This window comes from Ctenopharyngodon idella, chromosome 12, assembly GCF_019924925.1.
Source record: "Ctenopharyngodon idella isolate HZGC_01 chromosome 12, HZGC01, whole genome shotgun sequence".
In the NCBI taxonomy this organism is placed as follows: domain Eukaryota; kingdom Metazoa; phylum Chordata; class Actinopteri; order Cypriniformes; family Xenocyprididae; genus Ctenopharyngodon; species Ctenopharyngodon idella.
The window spans coordinates 11686132-11699925 of record NC_067231.1 but is presented as its reverse complement, the minus strand read 5'-3'; the positions used below and the strand labels follow the sequence as shown (position 1 = coordinate 11699925).

The following is a 13794-nucleotide window of genomic DNA, read 5'->3' as shown; positions in this document are numbered from 1 at the left end:
TTAAATTAAACTACATCATCCGTGCAAGTTAATTAAAAAAAAAAAAAAAAAATCTTTAATCTTTAATCAAGATCTGAAAAATGTACTTCCCTCTGGAATGGCCTTCCTTCACTTATGATGTCAGTTTGGGTTGGGTATAACATCCCCTCCAACTGTCAGTCTGCTGCAAGCTTTGACAGTGAGCTGAATGGAACGCCTACTTTTCAAGATCCAATCAGTTCCTAACAGAAAAAACAAGCCTCTATTTTTCTCATTCAATATTTAGTTTCACTCAGAAAATACATCACAAAGTAAAACAGTTGCAAATTCCAGTTTATGTGACTTTAAAAATAAAAGTCATGCAAAAGTCAGTAGCTTCTAGAGAGGAAAGTTGTTTCTGTAGTTTTGCTTTATATATTAGTGACCATCTTAGTCGTAAATATGCAAAACATTTAGTTAAAATTTAAAGACATTGAGGATAAAGCATTAGTGATAATTTTACCTTATAGAGTCAATGTTAAATTGACTCACTTTCATGTCATGAGACTGTTTACCTGAAATGTTAATCTGTCCAAACTGTTAATGAATCATATAAATCTTATAAGTGTTTCTCTTCTTTAAACAAGTGAACATGAGGCTGCTTCTCTCCCACGGGGCCGCACTCTTCACACGCTGACTGCCATCTCAGACGACACACTCTTCCTTTTCGGAGGCCTCAGTAATTCTGGGGAGGTTCTCAGTACGTTTATAGGTCAAGGGTTTAAAAACAGCCATGTCTATAAATAACCATCACATTTTTTCCAAACATTCATTTTCTTTTTGTTTAGGCGATGGGTGGGAATTTGACACTATAACAGGACAATGGAAAGAGAAAGATCATGCACATAAAGATAAGCCCAGGTAAAATAGTTTTAGTACAGTATTGTGTGACGCGCTGTATGAGCCATTTGTGAAGAAACATGATTATAAGCAAAAACATTCATTTTTAATTTTTAGTTATGTGTTTTATGTTGTTTTTATTCAAACAAATCCTCAGCTTTCAAATTCTGTCAAATTTATTAAAACAATAAATGTCTCTTTAACTAATTTAAAGGCTCTTTCAACAGAAGTGAATGAGGAATGCAGACTCAAAATTAAGTTCATTTATTTAGAATGACATGAAAATTAAACAATTAACCAAAAGTATTAATAAAAAATATGAAATAAATAATTATATTAAAACACACAGCAAAAACAATTTGACCAAAGTTTCATTGTGGCAAAGTAACTAAATGTTTTATTAATGATGTTTTATCAACAAAGCTCTGGGGGAGCACGTTCAGATAATTAACGTAATTAACACAAGAGGAGCACATTCAGTTAATCAACTCAATTAACGAGATAAGAGGTATATATACAGCAGACTTACCTCTGTTCCATGACAGTTTTCCAGCATTTGGGCCCCACCCTAAGTGCCCAATGTAAGGGGCATTTAATTAATTAATTTAAAGGGAATTTTGAAAGAGTCACTTATTAAACGACAGAGCAAATGAATCATCCAGCGTTCATTTGAACGGGCCATAACTTCAACTCCACAGCGGATATGAATGTCCAAACTATAGTGAAAACACTATTCATTAGCAAGGTAACGGTCAGCAGTTTAAGACATTAAATTCGTAAACACATGATACAAGACACTTCTCTTTAAAAATATAAACAAGATTTTATTGATTATTCTAACACAAACTAATATCTAACACAAACACACACACACACATTCACACGAGTTGCAGAAAGAAAGAAAGTGAGGTAAGAATTAGTTTTAAGAGAGTGAAATGATGAAATCCCAAGTTTCTAGCAATGTGTGCACTGTTTAAAACCCGGCCTGAACGAACCATTAATCATTAATTTAACCCTTCTATTGTTTCTTAGGTGGAGTTATTAAATTTATATCAATGCACCAGTTCGGTTAGAATCTGGAGATATATTTGCGTCTGTCATTTGTGTCTTTCAATGCAAATCCTTATTGTCAGCATCTTTGGCTTGAAGAAGGGAGTTTCCCAGGTTCGATGATTCGCTGAAGGTCTTTTCATGTCTGGATTGACTTTTTTTGGGAAGCCAATCACGTGGGTGTGTTAGCGGATGAATGGAGCCTCCCTCGTGGCTGAAGTTTGAAGTTTTGAGGCGGGCAAAGACTGTAGAATTGTTGATTAATCTTTGCGGCAAAACTTAACTTAGAACACAAGACTCTCAATGGAAAAGAACAGAAACTAAGTAAAAGAAAGAAAAGTATGTGAGATGAGAGCAGTTAGATGGTTTGAATGAAGCTGTTAACCCATTTTAATCTGATCTTGATGTAGGATTTGAGGGTGAAGCAGACACAAATGAATCTTGCAGATGATTTGTTCAAACAAAATATTCCACAAACGACAGACGCAAGTATATACCTCTAGATTCTAGATTCTGGTGCATTGATATAAAGTCTAATAACCCTGCCTAAGAAGTGATAGAAGGGTTAAATTAATGATTGATGGTTCATTCAGATCAGGTCTTATGAAGTGCATATACTGTTAGAAATTTGGGATGTCATCATTTCACTCTCTTAAAACTCTTTCCTCTCATTCTTTCTGCAGCTCATGTGAATGTGTGCGTGCATGTGTTTGTGTTAGATTTTAGTTTGTGTGTTTGTCCAACCTCTTTGAGGAGTTCTGATCAATTAGGTATCGTCTTTGGTTCAGAGGTGACTTTCTCCTCCTCTCACCATAAATTACATGTTATCACCTGGTCTCTTAACTTTCCTGCTCTTAGCAGAGAGTACAGTTTAGACATGATTTCTATAAAAAAGATTATGATACATTTTACACATTTCTTTCATACCATTCTTTGAGTTATTAGAAATCAATCACACACATAGTAAACAACACACACTTCCAATCAACCATTCAAAAGTTATAACACAGCTTGGGTCTCAAGCTGTGCCCTCTTCAAACCAATCCATCTTTTACAAACTGCTTAAGGTTGTTGTCATCTTCTTCCTTAGCTACGCTTATCTTTTACAAGCTTGCAAAGGTTTTCTGCAGTTTGTCAAATCCTTCTCCTAAAACCAACCTTGTGAGTAAGGCCCGTCGAGCCCCAAGCTCGCATCTCAAGGAAACGCCTCCCTCCTCTTGCATAGCAACGGGCCTTCCTCCAGAGTGAGGCTGACTCAGCAGGCCAAAGCCAATGCCACGGCTCAGTCAAGGCCAGCTCCTACCTTTCTGCTTCAGGCTAGATCTCCAAACGCATAAGGTCCTTTTAAATATGGAACTAAAACTGCCAGTAGGTGGCAGTAAGTCACTGTCTTAATGAGTGAACCACCATGACTTGTTCATTCAGTAACTAAGCAAGTGGCGGCATTTGCGAATAGGTCATTGAATCATTGACAGTCACAATTTGTTGAAAGCCGCAGATACGTTCATGAAACACCACTGTGTGTTGCAGTTCTGTTGTGGCTTTTGTCAACCCTTCCTGAGTGCAGGGCTGGAGCAGTAGGCCTTCAGCAACCCTGGGTCATGCCCCAGGTTCTGCCAGCAAAAAAAACTTCCTCCCCTTCCTCCTCCGCTAAACTCCACAACACGGCTCTTTACTCAGCAGCTCCTCATAATGTAATGTTCACCTCCCTTGATGGTGGGCGCCCGCCTGTTCGAATGGCCACGCACACGTCAAGACGCAGAGGACTAACCTTGCCCCCCATCAGCAAGACATCTACCTTCCTCCCCAGCATCCTCTTATCTTTCGGCTCTGCAAAGATAACTTCCATCGAAAAATGGACAGTAATAAGTTTGAGACATCCACTGATTAATGCAGATGTGCAGTTCTTGTGGAGGTTAAACAAAGCCCAGCTGTGCAACCTATACGTATCCCTATAACAAACTATCCTCTCTCTTATTTCCGCTTCTTTCTCCAAAGCAGCTAAGAAAGCGAGCAAAGCCCAAAAGGCCCCAAACTCATGTCTCTCAACATCATCCTCCTCCTCCTGCACAAAACCAGCTCTTCTACGAGCATCAAGCCACAGCAGCAGGCTTTCAGCAAGCCCGGGTCACGCCCAAGACTCTGCTGCTGCAAAGCCTCACTCGCCCTCCATTTTCACTCAACCTGTTACCGCAGCTGCTCCAGTCATTGCACCATTCATTGGTATATCCATTGGTTTCCCTCCAGCCTCCCAACCTTTACTTTTCCCTCCTGCTGCTGTCAGGTGCTAGCATGAGGCTGCCTCTTCTAGCGTCTCAGGCATAGGCATTTCAGAATTGTGTCTCAACAGTTGCTAACCCCTCCCCTTTCCTGTGGCCTACAGCTCCAGCAGCAGAAGCTAGAATGAGGCTGACTCCGCTTGTGACAAAGGCTCACTTGTCTCATTTTCATCTGCCATTTTCCTCTTGCGCCTCTTTCCATGTCACTCCCCAAGCCCCAGAGGCTGATCCAAGTGTGAGGCTGCTTCCGCTGACAATAGCGGATCTGCCTCCTCTCCTTACAGCTCTCTCCTTCAATCTAAATCCCAATATTCACTTTTCACAGCAACATTGCTGCCCATCCCATCAAAAACTGTCACCTCAGAGCTACCCCCAGTGGCTCACAACACTTATTTGATCAAACAAAGCAAGGCAGACTAAAAAAAGCCATTTTATTTATATTTTAAACCTCTCGTCACCAATCCAACCATACCAATCTTTTTTGCCTACCTTTATTGGCTCCCTGAGCTCTGATTGTTTAGCTTGCCACAGCATGCGTCAAAAGACGTGAGAGAGAATGTCTGGCTTCACTTTGACAAGATAGATGAAAATACAGTTCAATGCAAGCTGTGCAGTGCCAAGCTTTTATCTTGTGCTGAAAATATCCTTTAAATTATATTCATAATTAATTTAACCATAATCATCAGCATAGGTGCCGAGCCCCCGAGCACCCACGGAAAAACACAAGATATTTAATTCAATTTCATTTCAACCAATAAAAATCGATTAAAGCCTTCAGACATGGCTTTCTTTTTGTTTTTATAGTCCATGAAATTCACGAGCACGAATCTCTCTGCTTGGACGCAGAATTCTTTTTGGACGCGCTAAAACTTTGTCCTGTCACGAATCTCAGCGTGCTTTTTCTCATGGAGAGATGGCACCCACCGGCAGAAACATAAAGCTTATGATCACCAGTGATTTTCATACTGTAAAATAACATTTTGGTTGATCAGAAAGTGCAAACTGAATCCAAAATATTGCTGAAATATTAGAATAAATAAAAAAATACAATAGTGACACTAATGTAGCCTAATAGAATGTGAATTTGTTGTGCTTTCGTTTTGTTGGCTTTCCTTTTAAAGCGCAATAGGAGTTACACTTTCGGTCAAGGTCACGTTTGCATTCACAAACTTTTTGCAGATGAAATTTGTATAATATAGATGAAAATAAAACACAAATCTGCCATAAACATAGCATTACTTTATAGAAATCTATAGTAAATTCTGTCCTTGCCTGTGTGTCATGAAAGCGCATCACGGCAGGAGCTCTCTCTCTCTCTCACTCTCGCTATACCACATAACTTAAAGTTCACTGGAATTTGCATCCTTTTTTTGCAGATACAAGTTGTAATGTTACGTCTGTGTTATGTATCTGTTTATATCATAGGATGTGTCATAGAACGGGCTTCAGTTTATTGGCATAAAGTCACTATTCCTTTTCCGCTATTCCTTTTATCTAAGCTTTCCATGACTAAGCTTCTTAATAACATTGCTGCATCATAATCATAATCTAACAGTGTTCTAATCACATGTTCATGTTTTCATAGACAGGTTTTCATGTCATATTTTTATTTTTAACATTCATTTTCATAACAGTCCTGAGATATTTTCATTATCTCCATGACGGTCATGCCCCGCCCTCCACACACGCCCCGCCCCCCGAGTACTTGATTACTCGTTTTTGAAACCCTATCGATGATCGAAATGAAAAATTGCCAAAAATGCCCATCCCTAGTATATAATGAGCAGCAGGTGCATTGCATCTTTAGCTTTTTGCTTCGGAGCCGAGCGATTCATTTTGTTCCTGCAAGCAGTGTTTTCTAAAAAGAGCCAGTTCTTCAAGGAAGAAGCTTTCTCTTCATTGGTATTTGCGTGACGGCGCTACCACGGTGATCGAGTCCTCTCGTTTGTGTGTGTGTGCCTTCAGTGAGCACTAAAAGGCTGTTCTTACAGCTGGTGCCTTCACCATGTGTGCCTTCAGTGAGCGCTAAAAGGCTGTTCTTACAGCTGGTGACAGTGCGCATTTTCAGAGCGCTAAAAAGTTATTACAGCTGGTAAGAGCTGCGCCTTCAACGAGAGTGAGTGCACTCTCGTTGAAGGCGCAGTGCACACTACAGGCTGCACATTCCCTGTCTGTGTTGCCGCAGCCTTTTCCCCCATGTGCTTCAGCACCAAGAAAGTCTCCTAAAAGAGCTTACATGGGTGTGAGTTGCACCTTCTAAAGATGGCATTCCACCTGTGTGTTTCTGGATGCGGTTGTTTCCTGTCCTCACTGACGGCCACGTCAGTGTTTCACATGTCTGAGCATAGCATGCTGAGACAATGTCCGTGGGTGGTTCATGTTTTCGCATGAGAACATGACCACGTCGACACGCCGGTCGTGACTCTTCTTTCTCTGGGAAGCTTGAGTCCCCTCTGTTGTTGGCCAACCGCCGCTTGTGTGTAAAAGTACAGCCTCAGGTCTGCCTGACACTCTGGGAGAACGCAGAGATCAGTGAGAGCAGACCTCTCGCTACTTTGCGTGTCATGTGCCATCGAGCTGCCGGGCTGCAGCGCGGGTTGTCACAGCAAACCAACGCTCACTCGGCGCTCTAGGTGCGCGGTTCTCTACAATCTATTCTCCACAGTAGCTCCCTCCTGGGTGGCCACTGGAAGAGGTCTACTTTGGTAAAAATAGCTTGGGTGACTTGAGGATTGAGGGCTTCTCCATCGGGGAACAAACCCCCTAGGGTCCCTCCCCCTCTAGCGCATTGCAAGCTGTGCAGCTTCTGGATGGGATTGCTGGTACTTCTCATAGGGGAACCTAGCATTCCATTCGGGGCTCCAGCTGAGGATCAGATGTCGATTGCTGCATCTGAGAGAAGGCTGTTATGCTCTGGAAATGAGGGTGATGCTGAGCTTCCCACTGTAATGGTGTGTGCCTATGCTGACTCAGATTCTCGGGTCTTTCCGGATGTGCATGGAAAACTTGGCAGTATGGAGCTATATTTGTGCCAAAATACGGAATGGCAAAAGTGCCATAATCTGCATAAAGTTTTTTTTCCTCTCTCACTACCCTCAACGGTGGGGTGGCTGTTCACAGACCACACCCGCCCTGCAATCTTAATGCATGAGGGTAGTTCTGAGCTGGGGTTGAGCTGCGCTTGTTTACTGATCGTGATCAAAGTCACAGCGCAGGCCCTTGGCCAGACAATGTCCACCTTGGTGGTCCAGAAGCACCCCCTGGCTTACTTTACAGAGGTGCGAGAGGTCGTCAAGCTATGCTTTCTCAACGCTTCCATCTCAAAAGGTGGCCTTTCGGCGATACTGTTGGGGACTGAGCCCAGCAGTTCTCCGCAGTCAGTAGCAGACTGGGGAGCTTCCCCCGATGTACCATATGAAGCAGTGTTAATTTCGTTAACGAAAACTATGACTCTTTTGAAATCATGTTTTGTTTTTGTTGAATAAAGGAGACAAAACATTACAGACTGTTTTTGTGAGTGTTCATGCTTACAGTTGCCAGATTTCCAGAATTTAAACCCCCAATCATAGCTTTTCTGATAAAAGAACACGTTTTACTTAATCTTTGCAATCTGGCAACCATGCACACGCGCTCTCTCTAGTCTACACTGAGGAAGAAGCGCAGATGATCTGAAAACACAGACAAGTAAGCTGGAGTTCAGCGATCTTCATTTGAGATTTTCTACTTAAATTAAAGTGTCATTCAGTCGCTCTATATTGCGCTATATTGTTGACTAAATCTGCGACCAAAGTGTAAGCTGATATCCAGCAGTGGCTCTCAAACTGATGTAAGTTACGCGAACAAAATGCTGAGTTTTGCCGCTCATTTAATTCTACTCCACCTTAAAATAACATTAAAACTGAGCATGTATTTCTAGCAGGTAAAAGTCAAGTCAAGTCACCTTTATTTATATAGCGCTTTTTACAATGCAGATTGTGTCAAAGCAGCTTTACAGGGATAACTGGTATATAATTTTTGGCTGCACAGCAGCTCTTAAAGAAAATGGTGTCATTGTCCAGCTTAAGTAAATTCAGTATTGATTCATTCCGTTGTAAGTATCAATAGTTATTAATTTAGTTAATTTATCTATATCAGCACTGGAGTAAACAGTGATGTCATCATCCAGCTCAGTTCGGATCGCATACAATGGTGTCGATGCAGGCAGATCAAAACATTGTTGAATATCAAATGTCAAGTGTCCCCAACTAAGCAAGGCGAAGGCGATGGCGGCAGCAAGGAACCCAAACTCCAACAGGTGACATCAGGTGGCAAACGGGTGTTAAAATGGAGAAAAAAAAAAACCTTGGGAGAAACCAGGCTCAGTCAGGGGGCCAGTTCTCCTCTGGACAACAGCGAACAGTGCATGATCATGATTCAGGCAGCTTTCATAAGTCCGATTGGGATCGCAACAGTCAAAGTATTTATTCCAGTTTCATCTAGTTGAAGATCGTATTCATCACGCCGGTATGGGACGGTTCGTTGAGGATCTGTGCCACTGGCTGTCGTGTCGATGAGGCCTTCACAGGGGATGGTCTAGTTGACACAATCAACGCTGACACTTCAGAGCTGCGTTGTCGTCGTGTCTAGGCGCACATCCTCGATCTCACCTGGATACGGCCCGGATCCGGCTGACTACGGTAAACCTCGGGATAAACAGAGAGACTAATATTAGCGTAGATGCCATTCTTCTTCTGATGTAACGAGTAAATCTGGTGTAATAGGAAGTGTTCCCGATTCCGACTGACCTAATTTATGCAGCCTAACAATCCTTTAATGGATTTGAAAACATCAGCTGATAATGTGTTATGTGTATGCCAGGGTAAAGAGATGCGTTTTTAGTCTAGATTTAAACTGACAGAGTGTGTCTGCTTCCCGAACAATGCTAGGAAGATTGTTCCAGAGTTTAGGTGCTCAATAGGAGAAGGATCTACCACCTGCGGTTGACTTTGATATTCTAGATATTATCAACTTGCCTGAATTCTGAGATCGCAATAGACGTGAAGGACTATAATGCATTAAGAGCTCACTCAGGTACTAGGGAGCTAAACCATTTACTGCTTTGTAAGTAATTAGCAAGATTTTAAAATCTATACGATGGTTAACAGGGAGCCAATGCAGTGTTGACAGAACCGGGCTAATATGGCCATACTTCCTGGTTCTAGTAAGAACTCTAGCTGCTGCATTTTAAAATGCCGTAAATACACGACATTCAGTCAAATTACCTCATCTTTCGCGGTCAAAACTGACTGTATCCACGCCACCAAATCGCGCTACATTAGTGCTGTTCTCGACAATATACTTTGGTAAAAGTGGGGATTTAGCACTACTAGCATGAATAACAAATATAGACACAGACTGCATAGAGATTTAAGATTAAAACTCTCTTTGACACAAAAACATACCCTTCTGTGAGTTATTGTTTTTAATGTTGATCATTATTATACGAGCAAGAATGCAGTGTTTCCCGAATATCCACACGATTTCAAATGTGACATTTGATTTTATACAACAGTTCAAAAACAAAAGGGTAGTATTAAGCAGAAAAAAAAATTCAATCGTTTCACTCCGAGCAGAATCAGTATTTTAACGTTTCTGTTCCAGCGTTCCTTCTGTATTATTAACGTTCCGAAACCGGTTTCATTAGAAAAAATAACGGTTAATAACGTTATTTTTTTTACTTTTTTTTTTTTTTTTCACATGTAGCCTACTATTACTACTACTACTACTAATAATAATAATCTCTAATCTAATCGAGTCTTGTATTTGCCGTCTTAGCCAATAGGCCTACAATTAGATTCTGTCCAAATGTAAACCTATTAAACAAAAGGAAAAAACTATCAGCGGTTTATAAATTAAAGTAGGGAATATATTTTTCCAAGATATTTTAAAATGTTTGCTGCATGGTTAAAAATACCGACGCTATTCCTGAGAGGAAAAAAGATAAGTCGCGTATACGTTGCATATATGTCGCATTTTATTATTACATTCAGAAATAATGTAAATTACCGGTAAATAAAGTAAAATGTTTACAAATAGCCTAGCCTAGCTTTGTTTATAATGTTTGTAAACATAAATTATGAACAAAACTGCTCTATTTTACTTCCCCTTACTCCACAACAAAACATTTGGCTAAAGTTAATAGTAGGACTATTCAGGCTATATAAACGTCAAGCCAAAAAAAAAAAATCTCTTTTCTTTTTTAATGCCATTCCAGCTTCTGTTGCTATATTCAAGGCGAGAAACAGGTTTATTTATTAGAAATAAAACTAAATAAGATGCAACGTAAATTATTTGCAACGTATGCTAAACTATTATTTATTAGCTGTGTAATGTTTAGCTTTGTACTTCACTCGCATTATCGACGTAAAACATCATCCTTCACATATAACGGCATAGTGAGGCGCTGGTCACGGGTGGTAAACAGCAGATTGTATTACAGACTTGAATTGAGCAGTGTACCGTTTTATATGTTTGGTTGACTGTAATTTATTTTAATATTTAACAGGCTGTGAGCGATATAAATAAGCAATGCAAGCAACGCCGGCGCGACCGCTGGAATTTTTTTCCTTCTAAAAAACAGTAAACTGTACTCCGTAATTTATGGTCATAAAGCAAGACATCATTCATACATTTCCAAAAGACACTCAAATAACGAAAACCAGCAGAATGTCTAATCCTTTCCTAGATCTTTGGAGTGCGCCACAATGAGCAAAACTCAGCACGTTTTCTTTCGTTTTGTTAATCTGTAGACATAAGTGAAATATATTTCGCGTAGACTATAGGCCTAAACATTCCTTTTTATTTTTATATATGTTATGTAGCCTGTAGTTTTATTGTTTACTCTGTTCACAGAAGCTCTGCAGGTGCGTGATGTGATGTTGTGTGAACTCATGTTCTACAATCCTGCAATTTTAGCTGGTTTCAAAACACACAACAAGCTGCATATTACATGCCATTCATTTTCACTTAAATGTAGGCATAATGCTTGACGGTTGGTGACAAATATCAACGGAAAAACTAATGCTAGGGCATTGGCATTGTGACTTACCTAACCTATGATGACTTGACAGCTGAGCTTGAGTGCGTCAGCTCGGGCATTTCACTCACTTAGAGCCTGAGCGTGGGCATTTCACTCACGTTGGATGCGTCAGCGTCACATTTGCATAGGCTGTACTATTTGAATTCGTGATTGGTAGACTGCCAAATCAAAGTATTAAACAGAATGATAAAATAACGTTATTAACCGGTTAATGGCCTTTTCAAATTAGCGTTTCTGTTCAGAACGATTAAATTTGATTTAATTTCCGTTTCTGGTTATGTTCCTGTCAAAATTTTGTTCGTTTCCTCTCACTGCCAGCTGTTTTACTCCCTGTCCGAGGGAACACTCAGCACAGATGCACTGGCACACATCTGGCCCCAGCGCCTACTCAAATGTGCATTTCCCCTAGTGAGCCTACTTGCATAGACCTTGTGCAAAGGGAGGAGCAGGTCTTGTTAGTTGCACCCTATTGGCCCAACCAGACCTCTGGAAACTCCATGTCTGGTCCCTGGATGCTACACAGAGGTTCTAGGTGACTTACAACTTGAGGTACTTAACACCATCACTTTGGCTCGAGCACCGTCTACGCGACGTGCTTACGCCTTTAAGTGGAACCTGCTCGTTGAGTAGTGTTTTTCTCACTGAGAAGACCCCCGAAAATGTTCGATCAGAGCCGTGCTTTCCTTCTTGCAGCAAGGGTTGGAGCAAAGGCTTTCTCCCTCAACCCTCAAAGGTTGTGCTGCCACAATACCTGCGTATCACGACCACATAGATGGCAAGTCTGTTGGGAAGCACGACCTGGTCGTCAGGTTCCTTAGGGGGGCGAGATGGTTAAATCCTCCTCAACCTCTTGGGATTTTGCTCTGGTGCTTTGAGCACTTCAGAATGCTCCCTTTGAGCCCTTCATAGATTCTGTCTATGAAGACTTTGCTGTTGGTTGCATTAGCCTCTATCAAGAGGGTAGGGGACCTGCAGGCATTTTCGGTCAACGAATCATGCCTAGAGTTCGGGCCGGGTGATGGCCACGTGGTACTGAGAACCCGGCCTGGCTACGTGCCCAAGGTTCCTACCACTCCCTTCAGGGACCAGGTAGTGAGCCTGCAAGTGCTGCCCCTGGAGGAGGCAGACCCAGCCCTGGCTTTGCTTTGTCCAGTCCATGGTCTGCGACTGTATATAGACAGAAACTCAAAGCCTCAGGACCTCAGACCAGCTCTTTGTCTGTTACAGAAACCAGCAGAAGGGAAAGGCTGTCTCCAAGCAGAGGATGACCCACTGGATAGTGGACGGCATCGTCTTGGTTTATCAAGCACAAGGCGTGCCCTGCCCGCTCAGGTTGCGTTCTCACTCTACGAGAGGTGTTGCATCCTCAACCGGTCAGAGACACTGAGAGGCCCCGGCTTAGTGTCGGCTTGCTGCGTGACATGCGCTTATTGCTCTAGAGAGTCCCTACAAGGCAGAACCTGTTGAGTTCTCCACCACCCTTGGTAGCTGGACATGGCGGAGCATCTGGCGCCAGGCCTTTACTCTATTGCATTCTTGAGAACTAAATTTAAGCCAGGTACCATATGTGTGACCCTGCCGGGATTTCACGGTTGCTCCTGAACGAAGCCCGTGTCTTTCCCTTTGGGAGAACCCACCTCTTATCAGGTTGGATTCACCCCAGTAACTTCCATATGTAGTACAGCCCTGTGGGGTTAGTCCATATGCACATCTCCACATAACTCCTTCGGGGAAGAATGTGGCTTCCGCAGCGTTCCTTTCCCAGTGAAAGGGCATGCTTTCCCATTGTTATCCAATAGTCTCACTGAGTGGGTTGTGCAGAACAGTAGTGATTGACACTCTATGTTAGCCCTGTCCCACCATCCTTTTAGGCAAGGAGGAGCAGGAGGCTTGCACAGAGCACTGGAAGGGGGCAGTAGCTGTGGCGCTTTGGTAGGGATTCCTATTCGTCGGTCTGTCCCACGTATGTCGAACATGACCGACTGAATGGTTACAAAGGTAACTCTCATTCCCTGAAGGAGGGAACGGAGACGTACGTCCCGTCACCACAGTCGCTGTACCCCACTGCGCGGCCGGCTCACCTGCTCAGCGAAAACCTAAAGATGCAATGCACCTCCTGCTCATTATATACCCACACAGATCAGGGCAGAGCAGCTGCTGCAAATAATTGCATGCCAATGTGCATTGAGTTGTTTTAGTTACAATCGAAGTAGATTGGCCTCTCTAGCGAGATTCCTATTCGTAGGTCTGTCCAACGTATGTCTCCGTTTCCTCCTTCAGGGAACGAGGGTTACCTTTGTAACCGAGGCATTACGTGTTTATTGGTACACAGCAAAATCCTCAGTTAAATGAACACAGTTTTCATATGGTCTCAATCTAGCATTTTTTATTAACTGTACCCATTGAAAGAGCTTGTCTCAAAACCCATGTTAGCCCCTTTACGTTCAAGAATCACAGACTGCCCCAGATTATAGTTACTCAACATTCACTGCACATTAAAACATCACACTCTTACTTGTTTGGGATAAA

General features: G+C 42.1%; 1 protein-coding gene across 5 annotated transcripts in view; it reads left to right on the top strand.

Annotated features, from left to right (window-relative positions):
* LOC127523552 (kelch domain-containing protein 1-like) overlaps positions 1-13794 on the top strand; it is an 83316-nt gene that overhangs the window by 58857 nt on the left and 10665 nt on the right. For 3 of the 5 annotated variants that reach the window (XM_051914351.1, XM_051914348.1, XM_051914349.1), the window contains exons 9-10: positions 606-718; positions 807-879. The exons of the other annotated variants lie outside the window; for them this stretch is intronic. In XM_051914351.1, coding sequence (XP_051770311.1) covers positions 606-718; positions 807-879 — 186 coding nt within the window. The remainder of the gene's footprint in view (positions 1-605; positions 719-806; positions 880-13794) is intronic. 5 annotated transcript variants of the gene reach the window in all.